The 24,846-nt window shown below is 35.0% G+C and overlaps 1 protein-coding gene across 2 annotated transcripts in view; it reads left to right on the top strand.

Moving 5' to 3' along the window:
- ZZZ3 (zinc finger ZZ-type containing 3) overlaps nucleotides 1-24,846 on the top strand; it is a 62,619-nt gene that overhangs the window by 19,737 nt on the left and 18,036 nt on the right. For both annotated transcript variants that reach the window (XM_063342931.1, XM_063342930.1), the window contains exons 2-4: nucleotides 5,515-5,678; nucleotides 8,099-9,660; nucleotides 23,837-23,975. In XM_063342931.1, the coding sequence (XP_063199001.1) occupies nucleotides 8,150-9,660; nucleotides 23,837-23,975 (1,650 nt within the window). In that variant the 5' untranslated portion in view covers nucleotides 5,515-5,678; nucleotides 8,099-8,149. The remainder of the gene's footprint in view (nucleotides 1-5,514; nucleotides 5,679-8,098; nucleotides 9,661-23,836; nucleotides 23,976-24,846) is intronic.

The raw sequence follows: 24,846 nt of genomic DNA, 5'->3' as shown, positions 1-24,846 counted from the left end.
GAGTTTATTTCTATAATTTGAAAGTATTGCTTATTTTGATGTAATATAAAATCAGAAAATAGCAAAACTAATTTCTTGCTAATGTAGTTATGCTAAGCTCGCTATGTGTGGGAAGAGATGCTGGCGTACTCTAGATGTGATAGACTAGTGAATATAAAATTTTTTTTAATGGAATTCATCCCTAATTTAGTAATACCACTTTGCTAGAAAATGATGTGCTTTATATGTGGAGATAAACCAAAATCCCAATAATTTGATGTCTGTGCAGGTTCTCTTCTGTTCAAAGATGCTAATTTTTTGTCTTGGGCAAATGCTTCTTTAAGAGATTAGATTCTGTTTACATAAATAGCTTCTGCACTCTTCATTTTATACAATAAACTTTCCTTTTTAAAAAATGTACTGTTTTAAATAATATACTACTGCTCTGCAGAGAATTTAAGAATTGCTATTTTATGCTGCAGAGATGCACTGGTTTTATTTATGAGTTTAAGTCATCTATGAGTGTTCTTTTCTTGGAGATACACACACATAAGCAGTACTATATGCATGCTTAAAATGTATAAAGTAATTGGTTTTTTTCCGTTTCACTGAAATAATGTGGTCTGGAGTGTATAGCTGATAAGAAGAAAGATAACGGTGTAATGATCAGAACGTCTCTAGGCAATCAGAACACAAAAGCTTATTCAAGATACCTTTGGTATAATTCTCTGTGGAAAATGCAAAACCAGAAGATGTAATTTCACGCCCCCCGCCAGGGGCCATAGCGTGAAGCCTATACAGAGTTCTGCTAACAATTAAAGACTGCATGCATGCATGCTTAGTGCATGGATGCAGTAATTGGTTAAAAACTTGACATGCTCATAATAGAAGGTAATGACAAACAGGAGATTCATGGTAAATGTTGTGCTTTTTCTTTGTAAAACCACTTTAATGTAGAAGACTGAATTACAGATACAGCGTCAGGTCAGAGACAGGTTTCGTCAACTCTGACTGATTCTTGGGAGAAGTGAAATTTAGAAAGAGGCTTGAGAAAATGCAATTTTGGCCATCAGTTTTGTATCTGCACTGAGAGAGACCAGTAGCAAGTTCCTAGTGGACTGTTGTTTCCTGAAATGTAAATAGTGGCCAGTGGCTCAGAGTGGTTTCTCAGAGATACTGAAAGAAACAGACAATGTTTGTAGGTTCAGAAATATGGCAGACTTTGCTGTATTCTTATGTAAAAGTCACAGTTATTTTAATAGAGTTATATTAAGTGCATTGTAATAGCAGTCTAGAAAATCATTAGGTCAGTGGAAGCAGGATTTCAAAATTAAAGAAATAGTTTGGGGTGAGATGTAGAACAACTGAGTATACATTGTCAAGCCAGCTAAATTATGCACGTTACACTCTTAAATCGCACCATATTATTGTCATTGATACACATTTGTTTCAATTTGTTTTCTTCCCCAGAAAATATTCTGCTTTTCGGTATTAGAAAGATGTGTGTAAAAGTGATGTTTCTTTTAAGTGTTACAATTTGAAAAAAGATACTGTAAAATCTGACACAGTTTTTCTTAAAAAATAAAATACAATGTTTTAAAAAAGGAAAATACACTAAAGACTCCCAAGTTCTGGTGACAGAAGTAAGTATGATCAAAGAGTCTTATGACTGAAATAAAACATTCTGCAATATTCCTTTCAGCCAGAGGCAGGCAAGGTCCCACAGATCTTGAGCAGAAAGAAAATGGAACAGGAGAGGGCAATTACCTGTGTGTCACATTTGCTCTTGTAAATGGTAACTACACCAATAACAGATATTCTTTCTGAAGTGATTTTGGGATTTACTGCAGTATGGGACTAGATAGTGCTACTGCTATGAGGTATCCACAGTGGCAACAGCTGAACACTGGAAAAACCAACACATCAAAACATTTTAGTCTTCATCACCATGCGGTATTATTGAGCATGAATGGAAACTGATTATTAGATGAGACTCAGAAGAACAGGAACGGACAGATTATTCCTCTTTGTCTAAGATGATGATGATTCGTTATACTTGAGATGAGATGAGCAAACCGTTCTCTCTTCTAGGGTTGAATTGTTGTGGAAGGCTGTAGCAATTGTCCATTTTCATAAGATTGTGATATCAAATAACTACTGGTTGCAAGAGTCTCTTCCCACTTCCTCCCCCAAATACACAGGGTTTTTTGTTTGTTTGTTTAATATTGTATGTAATGTTAATATATCCGTCATAAGTACTATATGTATAAAAAGCACTACCACTCGGTTATAGTAGAGGGTTTCATTGCTTTGCTGCTTTCAGGTCCCATATGCTGATACACCCATTATGTTAATATATTGACCTCTTTTCTTTACTATTTATTCTCTAGTTTAGGGCCACATTGAACGTACTTTTAACTATGTATGTGTTTCTTAATTCTTGGGATTCCTTTGAACAATGGACTTGTTTCCCAGATACCCAGTACTAGCTTAACCCAGTGAAGAAATTGTTTATTCTGCATAGAATCATAGAGTCATAGAATGGTTTAGGTTGGAAAGGACCTTGAATATCATTTAGTTCCAACCCCCGTGCCACGGGCAGGGACACCTTCCATTAGACTAGGCATATTTAGGAAGGAATTTCCTCATTTTCCTGTCTTTAACTATTGGTTTCCATCTCCGTTTGTTTTCTCTGTTGCTAGAGGTTTTCACACACACAGTTCAACATTCACTAGCTTTGCTAAATAGGCTACTGGTTAAGTTAAATAAAAATTCTAGCATAGTTTTATGACTATGGTGTGTATGAGTAGAATTCACCTAAACCCCTTTAACTAAGGGTTCTCAAATGCTAAAAACTCCATGTAACTCCATCCTGTGCTGTCATCAAATTCTTAATTGTATGTATCAAAAATTTCTGTAGGCGGTTGAATTTCAGTCTCACTCTGAAGTTCCATACTGATTAATGTATGACCATTCCGGTTAAGGTTTCAGCATCAACACTCACAACACTGATGTCTTCCCCAGGTCCTTCCCCACAAGAGACAAATTTAGAGCCCCTTTCTTACTTCAGAGCTTTGTCTCTGTCTTCATTATATTCTGTTTTCAACTGTAACTTTATCATTTTTAGTAGGCTTTGCAAACCAGACCATGTTAATGGTAGCTGATATAGCTGATTCATTCTCTTTAGGCTTTGAGTCTTTATTGCAATATTCTCTTTCTTTAATGTTGATGTAGTTCCCTGAAGAATGGCTTAGACCTAAAAAGGTATTTAGTTTCCCTTGCACTCCTTATTCCAACACATAAATATCTTCTAAAATGAGCAGTGTCCGAAACACTAAATTACTCTTCCATTGAATTTCTCTGCCATGGAAGGTGTGGTTATTCCAGGTGAAAAAAATAATTCTAATTGGCTGTGAAATGTAAAGAAATACTAGTTTCTTTTCAAGAACAGAAACTTCTGGGAGAAGTTATTTAATTATTCATTTAGTAAGCTTTTGTGAATGTTGTTTTCTAGTGTTTAAGCAGTAATTGAGGTGCAGTCATTTCTGTGTATCCTGATGAAAGTTTTCTATTTTTTTTAAATTATTTTTTTTCTAGAAACTGCTACTAAACAAAAAAACCTGAGTAGATAAAACATTTTTTTCCCCCACCTTGGTTTCTCCTCTTGTGATATTTACACATTCTTTGTGCTGTGTCTAAAATGCTCTTTCTCTCCCCAGATGCAACTAGACACAGCAGGGTTTGTGTCTTTCCTGCTGTGAGTAAAATAAGGTTGTTTTAGGGGAAAGAAAATTAGGGGAGATAACATGTACAAATCTGAGGAAAGACTGACATTAGTATTTCAGCCATTCCTGAAGCAACTTATGCGAATATTCTTTACTTATGGACTGGTGAAGTAATTAAAAATTTTGAGATTAGACCTCCTTCTGATTGATTCACTGTTATATTTTGTTTCAGGCTTTTTTTCTCTATTTTCTATATTACCAAAGTTACTAGGCTATGGGATTTTTCTTGAGATACGTTGTTTGGGTTTTGCAAAAATCTGTCAAAATCTCGCCTTACTTTTGCTATTTATGTATATCGCTTTCCTGTCAGTTAAAGGGATCTGTAGGAAGAGCAACAATACAGGTTTAAGTAACTGAGAACTTACCAAAATATTAAAACCAGAAGAAGCTGGATGGCAGGGAGACACAGGCTGAAGTCACTTGATACTGGGACTTTTTATGTTCCTAGTTCCATTCCTGGTATGGCTAAGTAGCAGCTGTTTCTTTTTGCTCATTCCTTTCAGTCATTTATCTCTTGCATTTTCAACTGTTTTTCCTTGCCTCCTTGTTTTTACATTCTTTATTTGCCTTTTATTATGACAATTCTTTTCTGTTAAATTAAGATATTCCACTGAGTAATTGAAATCTAATTCGATTTAGTTATTCATATAATAGAATTTATGATACTTCATGTAACATCATTATAGAAATATCTTTCATCATTGAATTTTACTTTAACTCAACATAATTAACCTCTGATTTGGCTCATTTTATATTTTGAATTGTCAACTTAATGGGGAATTCGTTTTCTGCTCTTACGATTTCATACTGGTAATTTGAAGTATATAATCTAAATATAATAACCGTGTAGAAAGAAAAATGCAGAGAAAAGTGTCAGCTTGTGTTTCGCATCATAAAGTTTCTGAATTGTCAATATGAAAATAAGTTCACATTTATGAAGTCAATAGAATCTGAAGAAGGATTCAGTAATCACTATTCTATAGTGATATATGATGCCTCCATAGTACTAGATGTTCTTAAATTAAATGCAATTCGTGGTATGTTTTTTTCAAGTAGTAGTTGTTGGGCAATGGCACTGATGCCCAAACTCTGGAGACAACTGAAAGCATTATGTAGCTTTGGATGCATAAATTTTATTTCTGTCTTTCAATATGAAAATGGGTTAACTTCCACTATAAACAAAGTAGTACACATTTTTTTCCTTGGGTGAAGAATAGATTTAATGTGAACTCTGGAAAGCGTTTCACTCCTGTGGTATAGGTGAAGGCTATTCAGGGATTTGTAGCCAGTGTAAGTTTTGAGTTCTGCTCCGTTGATTAAAATTAAATAATTGTTTTTCACTCTGTATCTAATTATAAAATATATTTGACAATGCATTTCACAATTCATTAGTTGTAGTAATATCTTTCACTACTTGGTTTCTTGTGTCTCTTCAAGTGTCTTCTGAGGTTTGAACACCCTAGCACATGACTGTGTTGTGAATTCATTTGCTTCCGCATCTTTAGGGTGATACAGTGAATCACTTAAAAATAACCAAGAAAGATATTTTATATTTGAAACCTAAATTAGGATTTCACATTCTTAATTACTAATTACTTTATAGAATACTGTTCTTTATGTAGGACACTTGTAAAATTGATAATTGCTTCTTAAAAAAAATCCTACTTTTTATGTGTCCTGTTGCATTCTTTTTAATTTTTAATGAAATAATTTAAATGCTTTATTGATGCCTTTGTCTTTTTCTCAACAGTTTTCAAAATCTTGTTAATGTGATGGGTGATGGCATAAACTGGTAAAAAGGCATTTGGATTACATCATGGATATCAGCAATGGTGATTGATATTTTTCTAGTGGTGCAGTGAGAGCCCGCTCTATGAAATGTCAGAAGTTTCTATTTCTTCTAGTTTTGCAATGGTAAGTGTTTTACATTTTGTACTAAGAAAATAACAACTTTTTAACTTCTGTAAGGTGTATTTCTTTAGAAAGTAACATGCCAACAAATCCGTAAGATTTCTGTGTTACATATTATTTCTAATGCCTGTCGAGTTCAGCAGTAATTACTCGCCAAAGTGTACGTTGGAATTTGGTTTAATTTATTTTATTGGTATCCATTTGAAATGTCAGTTACTTATCCTTAATGTGTGCTAGCCTTAATTAGAACAACCTGGGTGAAATGGAATATCTAAATGACCCTGTTTTTCATGTTTGTGTTCAACCCCAAATGAGGTCGCTCTTCAGAAGGTATTGAGCTTGTGTGTAAAAGGGGGAGAATATACAGGCAAGTTTATCCATGTGGAAAATAGATATAAACAACCATTATAGACAACACATAGTTACGTGGGTTTTTTTTCTCTCTTCAGCTCAACTACTGATGTTTTGCTCATTTGCTCTTTCTCGTATTATTCGTATTTTCTCTTAAGACAGAGTTGATTGGACATCTCACACTTCGTTCTGCATCGTTACTTTTAAATGGTCAGAATGGAAGTTAGTATGATAGCAGTTCTTTACCTGTATATCCAGAAATACAAACAGTGCCCCTTTCCAGGCATTCATGTACGGCAACGGGAATAGCTAACAAGCAGGAGAGTTGTAGCAGCACAGATGCAATGCAGTTTTGAGAACATTTGAAACTTCCACTTTGTAATTGCTGTTTCTTAGTTATGCAAAATGATGTGCTGTCTTATACAGTTGTATGTAGAGCTATACCAGGCAATACTTTTAGAATACATTACTTTCATTAAGAAATACTACTTGCATTATGAATACCTAAACAGACATTATAGTAATTACTGTTAATTGTCAAACAGAATTGTATTGCTTAAGAGATGTACTGGTCATGTCCGTTCTCTCTTTTCTGCTTTAGGACCATTTGACACCCAAATAGTAGATTTGTGAGAATTTATGGTTTTCTTCCCCCTCTCCTTTGCTGAAGATGGAAAACACCTATTGAAACAATTTTCCTCCATTTGTCATTTTGAGCCTTTCTAAATAACATGTAAAAGGCTTGATTCTGTATTTAAAATTCTAAGTCCTCACATCATATGTCAGTTGAACAGGTTTGTAGAATCTGGAATTTGGGTAGATGGAAAAGGGAAGGAATGCCATTATGTACAAATGTGAATCTATTCATTGTCATGGATATTATGACAGATTTGTGGTGATATGCAGTTTGACACATTGAATTTTTAAAGATGAAATGAATAGAAGGATAAGACTGAACTGATTTTTGTTAAAAATGTTATTTTGAGATTTGGCAAGTCGAGTACTTCTACATTGCACCCTGAAATACAGGCACTCTCAAACCGGACTTTTTAAACTTAGCTTCAAGTCTGAATTTACTTAAGTCTGATTTAGGTGATGATTCATCTTACCAACTCTGTGAAAAATTTTAAAATGAAGGCGGCTGGGGAAACGCTCTTGTAGTAGCTCAGAGGAGACTACTGAGAAGATAGAGCTAGGCTTTTTATTGATGTAAATGGTGCAAAAATAGGGGAGGCCCCACCTGGGTCTAAGAAAAAACATTTTCACTATAAGGACAATTAAACACTGGAACAGGTTGCCCAGAGCAGTTGTGGAACATCCGTACTTGGAGGTTTTCAAGACCCAGCTGGACAATATCCTGTGTAACTAAATCTGAATTTAGTCTTGATGTTCGTTTGAGCAGTGTTGGACTAGATTGCCTCACAAAGTCCTTTCCAACTTGAATGATTTTATGATTCTGGTTCAGGTATTTTGGTTTAGTTCATTTTTACTATTAATGACTGTAACTGTTTTTTACTGGTGGGATTTTTTTTTTAATTCCTTGTTAAATTAGAATTGCAATTTTGTTTTGTTATTTACTTGTTTTGATTTGGTTTTGTTTTAAGCAACAGGTGAACAAGCAAATACAATTTTAATGGCTTCCTTGTTAGTATGTGAAACCATGTAACTGGAAACTGTGGGATATTAAGAATGTGATTTGATACGTGTCATTTGACCAGACAAACAATAATACTAATACATTATATAATACGTACAATACATAAAAATAATGTATTGTAGTAACTGGAGCCTAACTAGAACATTCCAGCCTTACATAAATACGGACAGCGTTGACACACAAGTACTAAAGCCAGAACAACCACATATGCCAAGTCAGCTACTTTGTAGCTTAGGTGGAAAACTTTTTTAATGCCCTAAGGAAATACCACAGAAAAAAGTGGTATTAATGGATTGCATAGGCATCTTCGGTTTTACTTTAGGTACATTTCTGACAATATATTTTTCACATTTGCTATGTCTGTAGTTGTTCTTAAAATATTTTTTCTGACTGTTTTGTTTACATTTTTTTGAAGGTTTCCCAATGAGTGGATCATGATGAACATACTTTAGGGACTTGCCATAGTATGGCTGCTTCTCGATCTACTCGTGTTACAAGATCTACAGTGGGTTTAAATGGTTTGGATGAAAACTTTTGTGGTAGAACATTAAGAAACCGTAGTATTGCTCATCCAGAGGAAGTTTCACCCCATCCTCAAATACGGTCAAGGTCACCAAAGAAGAGGCCAGAGTCTGTGCAAACTCAGAAGGGAAGTAACGGTGGAAGAACTACTGATTTGAAACAACAGAGTGCTCGGGAATCATGGGTGAGCCCTAGAAAGAGAGGGCTGTCTACTTCGGAAAAAGATAATGTTGATAAACAAACTGTGGAAAACTGTGAAAAAAAACAAGCAGAACCTGTTTCGCCCGTTTTGAAAAGGATTAAGCGCTGTCTACGTTCAGAGGCGCCCAACAGCTCAGAAGAAGACTTGCCTACTAAAACAGAGAAGGAATCATTGGAGCATAAAAGCTTAGTGTCGGACAATGATGCAGTCTCCACAGGGACTAAGCGAGCTTGTCGATGTCTTATATTGGATGATTGTGACAAAAGGGAAGTTAAAAAGGTGAATGTCTGTGCAGAAGGATTTAATAATTCTGCAATAGTTGACGAGATCGCAGGTTATCAGACTGTCAATGGAGTTGGTGAGAGAGACTCAAATTCTCTTAACTGTGATGACTGTCAGCTTGATGGGAACGCTAAGCAAAACAGTGCTGGTTCCTGTATGTCCAAGGACAAAACAGTAGCAGAAAATGGAAACTCATTTGCCCATTCTTCATTGTTGCTTAATAGCAGCAAGGAGGACAGTGTTGTAGACCATTATGTGCCTTGCACAAACTCTCAAGAACAGGTAAAGTTAGAGGACCACAAAATAATAAATGACTGCTTGCCTGAGGAGCACGCTAATCAGGCAGATGAGCCAGCTACAGGGTCCTTTTCTGAAATCCAGTCATCTTTGTTAAGGGATTCGGAGGAGGAGGTAGATGTTGTAGGAGATAGTAGTGCCTCTAAGGAACAGTGTGCTGAAAACACCAATAGCAACCCGAATACTCATCATGACAGTGCATCAATCTCAGGTGAACCTGAACCACATTCTTCAGTGCTGGACTGTGTTTCAGCTCAAATGACATCTATGTCGGAACTTCAAGAACACAGATATACATTGAGAACTTCACCACGAAGGGCTGCCCCTGCCAGAAGTAGCCCTACTAAAAATAACTCTCCTTGTAGAGAAAACGGACAGGTTGAGGAAAATAATCTTAGTCCCACTGAAAAGAATGTACCTGTAGGTATTAATAATATCAATGGATCTCCCCAAAAGTCTGAAGAAATTAAACAGAATGAAAAAGAGAGAAATTGTAATACGGGAGATCATGGGAGTGATGGACTAAGAAAGCCACTTTCTGAGGGTAGACTTGTTGCTGGATATGTACCATCTGCCAAAGAGAGTGCCAACATCCACACTGCAGAGGATGATGAGGAAGAGCCTGATGTGTATTACTTTGAATCAGATCATGTGGCATTGAAACACAACAAAGAGTATGTGTAACTATGGTAACCATGAATTCTGCTTTTGTTTCTTACCAAAAGTATATAAATTAATACATATTTAAAGTACTTTCACAAAAATTTAAGTGCTTTATAATTTTCATACTCTTCAGTCTTCATTTTTCTTCCTTGTTTCTACCCCAAACAAAATTAAACTCTATTTAATATGCAGTATGGTACAGCAATGTGGTTTATACATTTCTAGCAATATGAATTCTGTAGTCAGAAATTCGGTGGGTTTTTTTAAGACACATGTGTTACCTCTTTTCTCTAAAAAAAATAGCTGGAAACAAAACCAAAGGAATTATAACCCTTAATTAGAGTTCAGTTATTCATCAGCATATCCAGTAGGCACAGCACATACAGTTTACGAAATTATCATTCTGTTGTACATAGAATTCAAGGTTAGATACCTATTTTCAAAGTGTCGTGGGAAAGGCATCATTATTATGTTAAGGAAGATAAATCGATCAAATGCAGCAATTTGAGAACTTTCTTCGGAGTAAATTAATGTCTACATTGCTGTTTATATTCATTAAATGTAAATATATACATGTTCTAATTATTAGCAAAGAGCACTAACTTGTTTTTATATTTATCATCGGAATGTCTGTAAGTAGAACTGTGGTAATCGTACATTTGTGGTAACTGTGAAAGATTCTTGAAACAAAAGGGCAATTTTCTCAGTGAAGAAAGTTTACACAGAAAAAAATTTGTCTTCAAAGGGTAGACTGAGCCACAGTTTCTATTGCACAGTTTTGTAACGCTGTTTTGACTTCTGTGTTTTGCTGTTTAGTAGATGTTCTACATTTTGTTGTGAGTACTGAAAGGCCAAATGCAGATGATCTTCAGTTTCCTTCATATGAAGAGTTAAACCACTGCTAGTAGTTTCTGTAAATAATCACAGCACAATTGTTGTGAATATGGGGCACAAGGTACAGATGACTCTTTAATCCAGCAGAAGTTTGACTGGTTTTTTTGGTATTATAGTTGCGTTATCTTTATAATGAAATTTTGTTCAATATTAGATACGAATAAATTACTTTAATCAGATAAACTATGATTTCAAAATAATGACCAAATATCTGCAGCTTCAGCCATCAGCCCAAAGTGTATGGACACTTCCCTGGTAGATAGAAGATTGCTGTTTCCTAAATTATGAATGGGAAAAATGGACTGTTGTTTTTTGACGTTTTTTGGATGTTTTTCTATCTGTATGTAGGATGACTTTACTAGTTATCACAGTTATTTATGTTAGTACAAAGATACATTAGTAATGTATCTTTTATTATTATTATTATTTATTAGGAAAAGAATGATAAAGATCGTACCAGATTTTTAGATGTAGCCTCGACTTTTACTTCGTTCAAATTAAAGATGTCCAGAATGCGTAGTTTTCTAAAAATCAAAATCTGCACTTGAATGTAAATAACTGTAAAAATAAAAGAAATTTTTCTGTTCTTATAATTAAACGTAGATCTAAATTGGTCTTGAAAAAGTTCAGGATCGTGCCCTAGTGTTAGCTTTTGAGTATACATAATTGCTCTGTAGATACGACTAGTTATTGTTCAGGTTGGCAGCCTGTTTGTGAGAGCTTGTTGGAGAGCTTTTGAAATTGCAACTAGGACTTTGTAGCTTGCCACTGACTTGCTGCCTGAATGCAGAATTCCAAGAGAGATTGCTGGTATTTTTATCCTATCTTATATTTTACTGATTTTTGTTGGCAAAAAAAGTCAAAGCTAGAATTCTCTTCTAGATCAAGAAAGGATAATTTCTACTTTTCAGAAGGAAAGCATGCTACTGAAGGTAGCTGGATTTTTTTTTCCTTTTAAAAAATGTTGATATAATTGGAAAGTTATGGGCAGTCTGTTGTTTGCAAGAAAATCTGTTATTTGCAAGAAAATAAATCTAGTATTCTGATGGTTCCTCATGATAATAGGGTCCTTCTAAAGAACTTAAGTCTATATTTTGATATTTGAGTGCAGTTGTCCTTTATCCGTAACTTCATAGTTCAAGATTTAATCAAATGCAGTACACTACATCCTTTTCAAAATCTTAAAAATACCAAAGTTCATTAGAGGATACTCCTAATTCATGTGTTACAGTTCTTCAGTAGTGTCTTAATTATACCCTTGTTTAATCTTGTTTGGTGCTTATTTTCTAAAATAACTAAAAACCCCCAACATTTTAGCAGAAATGTTTTCCCTGATTTCCCTGATGCAAAGAATTCCAGGGTTCCCACGCTGTCAGGTGAAGGCTGTTGGCTTTGTCTGTGATGTTTCTGGCTAAGCAAAGGACGCTGGTCTTCTGCTTGTCAGATCTTCATATGGTACACAGCTTTGGTTTTCTGTCCTTCACCAGTTTGTGATTAAACTGTCTTTATGGATTGGATTATTTTTTTCTCTGGTTTATATTTAAAAGCAAATTCAGAGAGACATTAGCATCTTAGCTAAGTTAAGGAGGTGTTTCTTCAAGAAGCCATTAATACCATTCTTTGGATGTTCCACAGTAGGGGAAAAATGGTGTATTCCTCTGTGTCATAGAAGCAATTTGATATATCTGTAAACTAACATTATTTCTTGTTATATTGCATAGCTTGATGACATACACATTCATACAGCTGATTTTCACTCTCCAAGAAATTATTGTAACATTGATAAAATATGAATATACTGAAACCTTCAACAGCTTTTGATAAGACTTGCTATAAGAAAAACAACTTAATGTGTATTGTGGTATTTTTGTATGTATTTTGTTCCTTTTTGAATGTTGTCATGTTTAAACAACATTCATATGTGAATATTTCTGGGAAAACTGGATGATATAGTAGGAAAAATAATTATCACAGAAAGCAAATTCTGGAATATTATTCAGAGAGAAAGCTGAAATGATGGATGTTCCACAACCTCTTTAATAAAATAGATCCCTCCTACAAAAACAGATCTGAGATCTCTAAACAGAAATTTTATCGCAATGTAGACATTCGTGTAGATAATAACAGACTGATCTGGGGGGTTGTATAATTGTAACGTATTGCTGATGTTATTTTTTTTCTGTTACTGCACACACAATTTGAATTTTTGTGTATTATGATTCCTCCCAGAAAAGTACGGTTTGATGGATATTTTAGAATTTTGCTCTCATATTCTAGCTCAGAAATGTTTGCATTTTCTCTTGAGATATTTTCATCAAAACTGAAATTGTTGATTTGAATCTTTTTACACTACTTAATTTTTTATGCTGTGCTTAGTGTTTTGCATATGTCTTTCCTCAAGAGTTTCTCGTATCTCTTTGATGTATCTTTTTATAATTTAATTCTTTTTTAAAGTGCAGTACCTCACTTAAATTTTCTATCTTATGCATCATTTTATTCTCAGTACATTTCCCCCTTTGCTCAGTGTTTCATTTACTGCCCTTTTTTCTTTTTTTCTTCTTCTTCTCTACTTACTCTCTTTGGAGATTTGCAGTTTTTGGCAGGTATTAGGTTGCACGAGGGAAAATTTTTGTTTAATACTTCACTCTGAGTTCTAGATGAAAATGCAATTGAGGAATTGAGTTTTCATGTTCATATAATGCATTATACAGTGTATTTCTAGGAGCCTGTAAATTGTGATTAGCTTTATAGGGACTGTGTAGGGCTGTAGGTAGGTAAGCCCACTGAAACGTAAGAATTATGCATGAGCATTTGCTTACAGGCATTCAGTTGCAGGAGTTAGGACCTTGTGTTTATTCAGTAAATAGATACTTTCATATATCTTTGGTTTCATTTATTACTTTATAATATTTAAAATCATAATAGCTGTACTGACATTTAAACTGAAGACAGGTTAAAATGAAATATTTTAATACATCTCTTAAAACCCAGTCTTGTGAATTCTTACTGTGGGTTGTATTGTTGCAGAGGCCTTGGAAAAAGACAGGACCATGTAGGACAGTACGATGAGACTTAGTATTTAGTTGACTATTCATAGTAATACTGTTAATGTCTTTGGATGCACTTTTAATATTATATGAATGTGAGAAAGAAAAGAAGCATCTGTGACATTTCCTGTGGTACAGGTTTTGTATTTTATTCAGTCACAAACGTTTCTGCCTAATGAATCAGATTAAAACAGTTCTCTATGAAAGTTCATCTTACTGCACTTGACTTGTTAGAATAGGGTTTGGTGAGCCTCGCCATACCAATGATTTGAGAACTGCCTTAAACAGAATTTTCTTAAAGTTTAACTAATTTAATCCTGTAGCAGGCTTTTTCACTAAAGCGAACTTCTGATTTTACCTGCACCATGTTTTTTCCTTAACTGAATGAGAGTTAGTATTAAAAATTAAGCTGCTTTTCATTAATGCATTTTAAGATAAAATCTCCATGTCTATCTTCACATGTATTGGGGAGGAATAAAAACACTACATCAGTTTTGTAATTTATCCCCATAGGTTCAGATAGATATCTCAGAAGTAAGGTCAAATTCATCACACAGTATGGATTTATTTTAACATACAGATAAATCAGGTAATCTAACATTCCTTTGTAGTGATGTCATGTAGCTATGAGTAGCTAATACTAGAGAATAAATCATCCTCCTGTATTATTTTTAAGGACACCTTTGTCTCGTTTTCCTCTGAGACATAATTTTAGTCCGAGATTTTGGCTGTTACATTGTTTCATCTTAAGAAATAAAGGGAATTGATACAAATCAAGTAAATGAAGTTCCTTTTTGTAGTAGCAGTTTTAATTGGTACTGGGGTCAAGAATGTTACCGGACAGCAACTATTTTGTAAACGTGTAACCTCTGGGTACTATGTAGAATATATCATCAACATAGAAGAACCGATGAAGTATACATTTTTAGTATTGAAGGATAATAGAAGTTAATAATTTTAAAAAATGCATATATGCCATATATGTTAGATTACACTGTGTTTTAATTTTTGCTTTGTTCCACACAAGAGTGGTGTGGCTTACAGTGATTTTTTTCCTAAACTACCTATTAATGTAAAACTTAAAGGTAGGGAAAATTGGTACATTTTTTCAGAGAGTAGTTTCTACTGTCTGATAGATTGGTCTGTGTTCTTTGTAAGTAACAAAAAATGAAATCGGCTTTAAGTAAAAATTTAATTTCATGTAGAGGCTGAATGCTGCAACTAATTCATCTGCAAAATAGAAATATAACAAATCAATTAGAAACTTCTAATATGAGTTTCTGATCAACAGCACTTCAGTATTGCAGGTAATTGTGTTATTAAAACATGTTGTGATAGTGTAATGGGCATACGATTACATTTATTAATGAAATCCTTGCTACATGTACAGCAGCTTAAAATATTAAGTATTTTGAGAATTATTTACTGCCAGCATTATTATTTTATCATGTTTTAGAAGATCAGTTCTTTTTATAAATACTCATCAATGGAAAAGTTATAAGTGACGCAAAATTATTGCAGGACTAAAGATTAAGATTTAGTTAAGAGTATCCTCGTAATCATAGAATCATGTTTTATAATTACATAAACTATTCAATAAAGGCTAAATAATAGAGTTCTTAATTTGCAAGAGATAATGCGTTGGGCATGTGCTGCATCTCCTTTTCTCTCTCTGGTAATAGGCTTACTCTAGGAGCCATTAAATGTCACGTAGATTTGTTAAATTCATTTTTCGTTCTCTGAACATAGTTATCGTGCGGTCAATCACAGCACAATCCTAGTGAACAGCACTGTCAAACGCAGTGCAATCCTCATTTAAATAACGCATCCCGTGGAAAACAAAGCTTGATTTCTTTTGGATTTGTGTCCTTGAAATCTCTTCTCTCGTGATCTGCCTGATACCTGCTTTTCTTTTACTGCCTGTGCTCTCACCTCCAAGAGTCCTCTGTTGCAGCATCGTGTCCTGGAGGAGAGAGCGTGAGCTTGCTTCCCTGCTGGCTGACTTGGTAGCACGTGTGGATGTGTGTGCTGGTGGACTGACCAGAGAATGTGCATAGTAACAGTTGAATTCTGCGTGCCTTTTTCCTGTGGAGGCAGTAGTTGTGGGCTCTCCCCCTTTCCAAACTGCCAGTTTTTAGAGAACATACAGGAACTCAACTTGGCTTTCCAGCTTCTGTTGATCAACAGGGATCAAAAATCATGGGGGAAAAATGGACAAATTTAACAAAAAAAAAAAACACTCCAAACCCCACAGCTTACTATTTTAATACAGAAAAAGGTAGAAACTGATTCTCCCGCCTGTTCATTTGGAATGCTTACCATTTCTAAGGATCCTAGGTGATCCTAGATGATCAAACCATCTAAGGATCTAAGGAAATATCAGATGAAACAAGAAACAAAATGCCATAGGAAATTCATGGTCCTGATGTTAAAAAAGAGACAAAACCAAGAAAACACGGGGTAGTAATGTATTCAGCCAGCACAGCTGTGTGGAGAGTAAGGCTCTGTATGTTTGTCTATGCATACAAGGGACACTTAATTACACTTTGCCACTTCTGCTTTTGTTATAACAGTTACACCAATGTAAAGTATGTCTGGTGGGACAAGGAATAAATTACGTTAACATAATTGTCTGCTTGGTAGGGATGTACAACTATTTCACTAAATAGTAGTAAGCGTAATGATGCCACCAAGAAAACAAGCACATGGTGACTGGCATTTGCTGTGAGAATGCGAGTATCTTTATTCTTCACTTTTAACTAACCTAGCTTGAAATTACAACTTTATTAACCGTCTTAAGTATTTGTTCTGGTCTTAAGTAAAGTTTTGACAGCATCCCCATCATGAACTGCAAAACTGACTGGGAGTATCTTTTTAGAAAGGAATTATATGAACACTACATATTAATGCGTGTTCTAGTCTCAGCAAGAAGTTCTAATCAAGATAGGTGTTTCTTTGGTACTAGAAAGTACTTACATGCTATTTTGAGAGGATGAAAGATCCTACTTTTTGGTTTCCTTTAAATTTTTTTCTTGGTAGGAAGAGCCAGCTGATTTTTAATTTTTCATTATTGCGCATCTTTATTTTGCTTTGCATAGTTCAGGGTGACGATGCGCTGTTGTTTTGGATAACAACCTTTGAAAGTTTTATGCTTCGTAAGCCAAGGTCAATTGTGTTTGTCCATGTTTTATTATAGTGAATGCTAATAAAAAGATAGATTTTGCTCATTTTCTTTCTTATTTCTAACTTTTCTTCCTCTTCCTTATCCAAAAAATGAGTGAATAATTCTTTGTATTGCTGTTAGAACATTCAGCTTCTCATGATTGCCTATCATGTTCTTGTAATCCAGCTATAGTCTTCAGATATTACTGTAACAGAGTACTTGAGGGAGTATGTTAATTTGTTCCTACAGCAAGAATATACACCTGAATAACTGGGGGGGGTTCTTCCTTTGGTTTTAGTGGAAACCTGCATAAACTAATGTGGCATGAGTTGAAGAAGCTCAGTAATCAGTGTTGTCAACTTTCTCAGATTTTTTTTTTTGTTCAGAGGATTTCTGTACAGTTGTGGCAGTTTCGTGGTGATATGGGTTGCTCCTGTTTCATCTCTGAAGGAAGAAAGCCCCTTCCGAAGGGTTGCTTCCCCCCCACCTTGTTAGAGAAGCATATCTGAATGGAGATTCTGGAGGTGTCTATGTGGTATTTTCTCTAGGTAAAGGAATTGGGATCGTTCTCATTAGAGATGGTGAGAAGGGAGGAGAAGGAGTTGGGGGTGTGCTGTCAGTGTCTGTCTTTGTGCCCCTTGTGAGGGAAACAATTTTACTGCCACTTCCTCATGTCACTCTAAGCCTTGAAGGTAGGGGAATGACAGGGACCTGTATCTTCTTCCTTATTAAATGTCACTGTCCTGCAGGCAAATACTTTTCAAAAGTGCTGTTAACGGAAGACGAAAAGGCTATATTAAAATGTGTTAACTAGGGGAGGACTGATGGATGAAGTTTTAACCTTTCATGTTGACAAGACTGAAACAAGTTACGTGTTTGTTCAGAGGCACAGAGACTTAATTGCTACTAAAAATTTTGAAAACTTCCTGAAAATGTGGATATTTGGTAAGGGTGCATTTGTACAGCTAATATTAAATCCTGGTGAGTGTGGTGGACAGCTCTTGACAAGAATGAAACCTATAGAACTAGATGAGTGGGCGTTCTGTTTCTGGGGCAGAGTTAAGGTTTTAAGACAGAAAGGGACATCACAAGTTCATAACTAATAAAATACTGTTCTAATGCTTAAAATACGAAGTCTGGAGCTGTGAAAGTTAGAAAAAAGGGTGAAATTAGTGGAAAAAAGGCTCTTTTGCTTCCAGGTAAAAGACTGCAGTAGTGTTTTTTCTTTGGTTTTAGGGTTTTGTTTTGTTTTTTTAAATGTGCATGTTGGCCTAGTTCTGTGTTGTTTTAAATAGGTGTGTATTATAGCCTGAAGCTGGCATTCAGAAATAGCAATTTTTGTTCTGCTGCTGGTATGATAGACTTGGGGAAGACACTTAGTGTATACTTCAGTTGTTTCATGTATAAAATGGAGATGCAGTTTAATTATTTACTTATCTCAGAAGTATTTTAAAAGGTCTGAAGTAACAAATATTAAATATGGGTAAAGCACAGTAAATTACAGTACGTGTAAAGAGGTTAAGCTAGAGTGGAAAACAATTTCATAATGAGTTACAGAATTGGCTATATAAGGAGATTACTTTGGTTGTAGTATGTAAGCATTAGGTAAGGAAAAACCTACTGTATGCTGCTTTCTTCAGGTAAAGGTGCTTTTATAAGTCCTGACAGAGTTGATATATGCCCTTATTGATTATGCCCTTAAAATCTTTTCTGTTTCTGAAGGGAGATCAAAGAAGGGCCACTCTTCATCAATCTTATCGGCTTCCTCCTTGCTGTTGTGTGCGTTCTCCAAGTCTAGCATTGAATCCCACCACTTTTCCCTAGTGCAGTAACAGATCTTTTAAAATCTCAGATGTACATCAAAATAACTTGCAGGAAACTCTCTACAGTGTCAAAATTACTGTATCATGTCACTGGCAAAGATTTCAGGCCAAGTTTAAAAGCTGAGGGCATTATTTTATATTTATGAACTGAAACAAACAAACCAAGCCCGAACAAAATAGAACACTTACTTGAAATGAAAAGATGCTGTTTGATCTGACTTAAAGATCTCTCTAGGAAGCCAGTCTTCTACTGCTTGGGGTTCTCCTTTTCCTACAGTAATTTGCAGTCTTATAACATGTTTAATATCTAATAATTTCTTAGCTCAGCATCTAATAAGGGATTTTTTTCTGAATCACTGCTAGTAGACGAAAAGTCCAGAGTGGGAGAGCAGGCTTTAATCTGTACTTTGCTAGAGTGCCAGTAGATGGCAATAAAACAAAGACTTGCTTAAGTCCTCCCGATTACCGATTGTTACAGATTTTGTGTAACAGCTCTTGGAAATACAAAAAAAAAAAAAGTTTGTTTTAGGTAGATATTTTTTCTACATATATTTTAGCCATGTTTTGTTATGAAAAGTGTATACTTCTGCATTTAAAACAAATCCTACCTGCACAACAGCCAGACGCTTTTATGTCTGCCCCTTACGTTGTCCAACAGGAGAAAAGTGATGCTTCACATTTTTTTACCACAGTTTAGCTGAAAAACTTCACTTATTTATTTTATTTCATCCACTAATTTGAATTAGCTACCTAAAAGTTAAAATCTTAATTTTGTAAATCAGTTTTTTACATCACTCATTTGCTTAAGTTTTTAAAGTACAGTACCTTCTTCTCTTGAAGGGAGAAGAAACCTTTAGAAACCCATGCAGGGACAAGCCTCTGTGACTGAATGACTCCTGTTGTAATACTGAAATGAATTTATTTTAAAATGCTGAATGACGTGGCCTCTTGTACAGGCTAGTGTTAAGTCATTTAGTATAAAAAATCAGAGTAAACTTAAGAAACATGCTATTCTTAAGGCACATATACTCCAAATATATATATACACACATATATATATATAGTGGTTTCTAAGCTCGTTGTTAGTTCCTGATGCAAAGAAAGTAAAATCTGTGATGTAACTCTGTACGTAGTGTTATCACAGGATGGAAAGAATGGGGGGGGTAAAAGCATCTTGAAAATAATCTCAGAAAAGTGGATCAAAATGGAAATGGGTCTCATTAAGGTATAGTAGCTACGCTATTTTCAAGCCTTACACAGACAAGAGAGGTGCCTGCTGTGTTCCTAATCGCTATTAGAACAAGGTTCATGGAAATGAATAGTGTAATAACTAATTGCTTATGGCAGGACTTCCAGAAATACGGCTCTGCTATGTGATTATTATTCTGTAGAGCCATCCAAAAGAGTGAAGTACTTGTCACTGCAGCAGAACAACTGAATCAGCTGGAATCCCTGCTGCTTAGGATCAGTCTTTAAGAAGTGGCTTTCCTTTTTTAAACATTGATCCCTCAAAACCCCTTTTTAATCAAGGTGTTTTCAGCATCAGTTTATATACTATACTGAATTATTTAAGTGTTCCTCTGGAAGATTTCTGGCAATTAACATGACTTAAGAAATTACAAGAGTGTTTCAATACTAGGATTGTGAAAACACAGAATTACATTCTGTAGAATGAAAGTTTTCCTACAAAGAAAACTGCTTCGGGATTTGTATGTGCTAACAATTTAGTAATTAGAACTGAAAAAAGTGTAACTTTCATCCAGTGTAGGGGGATATGACTGACTATGAGTTTACTCAAATTATGTATTTTTAGTTGTATGAGTTTTTTTTGTTTTGGCAGAAGATGTGAGATAATTTTCCTCGGTAAATCCTCACAGATCTTTCAGAGAAAATTATGTAACTGTAGCTAGATAATTCAGAGATGGTTGCTCTTTGATTGCCTCATTTGAAGGATGGAGCCCGATTTACAGCAGGCTAGTGAGCAAAGTTCCAGTTACTTCATTAGGCTTTTTCAGTTTTGGAGAATGTTAGCGCAACTGCAGGAGGTGGTTTGAATCATAATTGTGCTTATTTACAACGGACCTTGGAAGATGGATAGTAGAATTGTTGTCCGCTTTTCCCTTCATTTTTTTTTTTTTAATAGTCTTGGAAATTATGCGCTTAGTGTCTTTCTCTTATTATGGCAAAAGTATTATGTTACTGTTTGAAACTAAGATGTGTATGCTCAATGTGTGCGTTGTTATTTGGCTGCCTGCTTTTTCAGAGAAATGCTTGGCTTTGTTACAGTCACGTAGGGCCAGAGAACTGAAAGCCTGTACAAACTTGTGAAAGCAGCAGTTGTTCAAAACTTAAAAGAATGTATGCAGATATTATGATACAGTTGGTTAAAAAGTCATATTGGAATTTAAAGGCCGTGCGGTGGTTTGGAGAGAGTGCAGTACTGCAGCAATTCTGAAGTACCTGAATGTGGAATATGCAAACTACGTATTTCAGGATTAGTATTTTCAGTTTTTTTCTTGGCAATGTAAGACCCAAAGGTGGACATTTTTGTGCATTTCAGTAGTTCTGTTATTCGCTTGATAAAATTGCACTCTTATTCCTGGGCTTTAGAATATATTCATTCATAAAAACTGAATTTGTTTTTATGATAGCTCCTGTTATAAATAGCTCCAAGTTAATGTAATTCTTTAGTGGAGATGCAAAAAGTGCCAGGAAATCTTTTTGTCTGAACAGTTTGCTCAAAAACCCCTTTTTCTCTCTTGAATTATTTCATGGTGATAGTGCTATGTAGCTACAGATCAACATCACAGGACACATGTTTGAATGATCCTGAGATTCTTGTAATATTTTACATGTTTCCATGAAGACCAGAGGTATCGCTTCTGAACATTTATCTTCAAGTCCTTGATTGCTTCAGTGAGGTCACATGATTGTTTTAAGTAATTGGAATTGAATGTTCTTGTTTTGTTTGTTATTTCTCCCCAAGTGTAATTTCTCTTCTTTCCATTCAGACTTAATTATTTAAGGCCACCTCATTAAGATGATTTCTTCCCCCACTTTACACATGTGAATCATCGTTAAATTAGCACTTCATCTAAATCACCAACATTTCGTTGCTTTTTTTCTTCTATGTATGTAAATGTTTTAAATGCAATTATTATTTTCTTTCAATTTCACCTGGAAAAACAGTCACTTAAATACAACTTGAATAAATGAGGTACAATGGCTCAAGAAAAGAAAGGCAGGTATTCATTTGACATCTCTTAGATGCAATTTTTTGTGTATGTTATAGAGCCGTTACTGTGACTAGAGTTAACTCCAAAGTCTTGTATAGAAGTTTTGGCACCTGCTGATAGAAAAAGGCTTTCTGTTTTCCAGGTTAAATCATCTCTCCAGATATCGTTAAACTCTTCTGTGTTCTTACGGCTGCATCTACATCAAACAGGTCAGCAGCCTGCCTGGGTTTTGTTTCTGTGGAGCATGCAAGGCAGGCTTCTGCAAAAGCAGTGCTGGCTGTCCACCTGAGCATGGACAGAGGTTGCCCAGCGCAGTTAGGCAGAAATTAGATGCTTTTTGTAAAAACTAAGTAAAGATCTTAATTCTACATATGATGATTCCTGTAAGCCCAGAACAATCTGAACTGCAGTATTGTCTTAGGCCAGTTTCGATGTGCCTTCACTGCTTTTGTAAGTTATTTCTGAAGTTTGTTTTTCACCTTTTCAAGAATAGCCCAATTATTTAACTTTGTTTAGAAGAAACTGGAGCACTTTTGCAGTACTGAAAATATTCCACTACTGTTCCAATATTAGTGGCCTATTTAACAAGCATTTTAGGTCTTAGTTGCCTGTAAACTTGAATAGGTGCAGACAAATGAGTATTTCTCGTTTCAAACTTCAGAACGTGTGGCTATATTTTATCTTTTCAAATATTATATTTGGGTGGAAAGAAAATTACCCTTTTTCATGGGGAGGCAGCAATTTCATGTCTAGGTAGAAACTTAAATATTTGATGGTACAAAGCCTGTATTTTGCATTGAAGCTGTTTACTTCCCATCACTTAAAGCCTTACCCACTTACCAGTGCAGTCAATTGAAAAATTTGCATTAGCTCAGTAACCTCTGGATGTTTTCTATAATACATGTGGAATTCATCATGTTAGGCTTGTCTTTGTTTTAGCAATAAGGGAATAGAAAGTTTACTGAAATAGTGTAATAGTGAATAGATCTTACCTGACTTGAGTATACATTAGGTTGCATTTTGCGCTGAACAAAAATACAGTTGTAGTATTAAATGTCAGAAAACATTTTCGTGAAAAAAGTTAGGTTGATACATAATAATTTGCAGCAACAGGGGCCATGAGTAATAACTACATGATTCAGAAACTGAAGCGGATAGCTGTAACTGTAAAGCTAATAAAAGGTGTTAAGTGTCATTACCTGTTTTTTAAAGGCTGTGTTAAAATATTGTATGAATTCTTGACTCTGAGTTAGCTTCATAGAAAACAGCTTGGGAAGCGTGTGTTATTTGCTACAGGTATGCTAGTCATCTCAGTGACTCTCAAATGTATCTGTTAAATAGAAAACCGAAATTGTGTGTGCATTGGGACAGCAGGTTTGAGGGAATGCTGGTGGTTTCGTTCAACTTCTGTATTCTTAGGGGAATATCTTTTATATGTATTTATTTTGCAAATTACTTGCTCCTTGTTTTATTGTTATGTTTCATAAGTTATTCTCATATTCTGCTCAAAGGTGAGGCTTATACGGGATGTTTAGATACAGTTCCTAAGTCATTCCTGTTCACCCTGTGGGTGGTTGAGTGAAACGTTAAAATTCTGTGGTATAGTCATTTGTATTGGGGTAGAAGGAAGTTGATTTTGAAGTAGGAGAGAAGTTAGGTTGTGTTGTGTTGTTTTGTGTTTGTTTTTTTTTTTAACTTTGTAAGCAAAGCTTGTTGGTCACAGCTTTTGAGACTATGAATAGCTTGTCCCTGATACCATATTGTTTTAGCTAGTGTAGAATTTACTTTTAAAGGAAATCCCTGGGGGTTTAAAATATATTTTTAATGGGTTTATATAAATTGATCTACTACTTAAAATAGATTTGACATAATTTTTTATATAATTCAGTAAAAATGTCTATGAAGTGTTTCAGATAAGCTATGAAATCTGGTAGATGCTAATAGATAATCATGGCTAGTATTTAGATTGGGGGGGTGTCATTTTAAAGACAAATTTAGTGAGATGTTTTCCTTTGTCTCTGTAGTTATCAGAGACTGTTACAGACGATTGCTGTACTCGAGGCTCAACGTACTCAAGCAGTTCAAGACCTTGAAAGTTTAGGCAGACACCAGAGAGAAGCACTGAAAGATCCTATTGGATTTGTGGAAAGACTCCAGAAGAAGGTATTTCAATGGGCTTTTCTTCAGTCTTACTTGGAATTTTTTTTTAATAACCAGTAATTCATCATCTATAGGAATCAAGACAATTCTGTCTATACTTGTGTAAACATTATGAGTTTAAAATCCTTTATCTGCCGAGCATAAATGGCCCTTTGGTTATTAAATCAGTAAGTCACAGGTCTTCATTGATTTTATTAGATTTGCATTCTTTCCTTTTTTTGGTATGTAGAAATGTAATCTTTAAATTTCTAATTGTAATGTAGGTATTTTAAGACAATCTGAAATCTACAGCTGACTGGAAGTACTTCATAATAAGGCATCAGATCAAGAATTCATAACTTTACTCATTAGAAAAAATAAACGTTGTGCTTTGACTGAATTTCTTAAAACGCAGGAAATGTAGTTCATAGCCTGAAACCAAAATGAACACTAGAAAACACACCTGAGATCTGGATAACATCATAGAATATTGTCTGATGGTGGAGAATTAATTTTGATAAGGAACCATTTTCTTTTCAAGCTTGAAAAAAATTGTAGTAACAAGGATACTGAAAAAATGTTTAAAGCTTGAATACTTTCTTGCTGCTTTGTCTACCAGTGGCAAACACGCTTGACCTTCTAGTCTGGTAGCAACATGTTGTGCTTCAGTGAAGAATGGAGTAGGTATTTTATGGTGCTCTTTCCCTAGGTTCGTAGAGACCTAGGTTTAATGAGAGGTCTGATACAAGCCCAAAGGTTTCAGTAGTTGTCTTTCCATTACATTTTCAGATGAGTTAATAGCATGCATGATGTAAGTGTTGCATTTGATAATCATTGTATGGGGAAATAGTGATGCTAGTTGAAAGTATCTGGTGTATTTTTGTCTCCAAACCAA

This window comes from Chroicocephalus ridibundus, chromosome 8 (assembly GCF_963924245.1).
Source record: "Chroicocephalus ridibundus chromosome 8, bChrRid1.1, whole genome shotgun sequence".
NCBI lineage: Eukaryota > Metazoa > Chordata > Aves > Charadriiformes > Laridae > Chroicocephalus > Chroicocephalus ridibundus.
The sequence above is the reverse complement of the archived record's forward strand: the minus strand, read 5'-3'. Positions and strand labels throughout refer to the sequence as shown.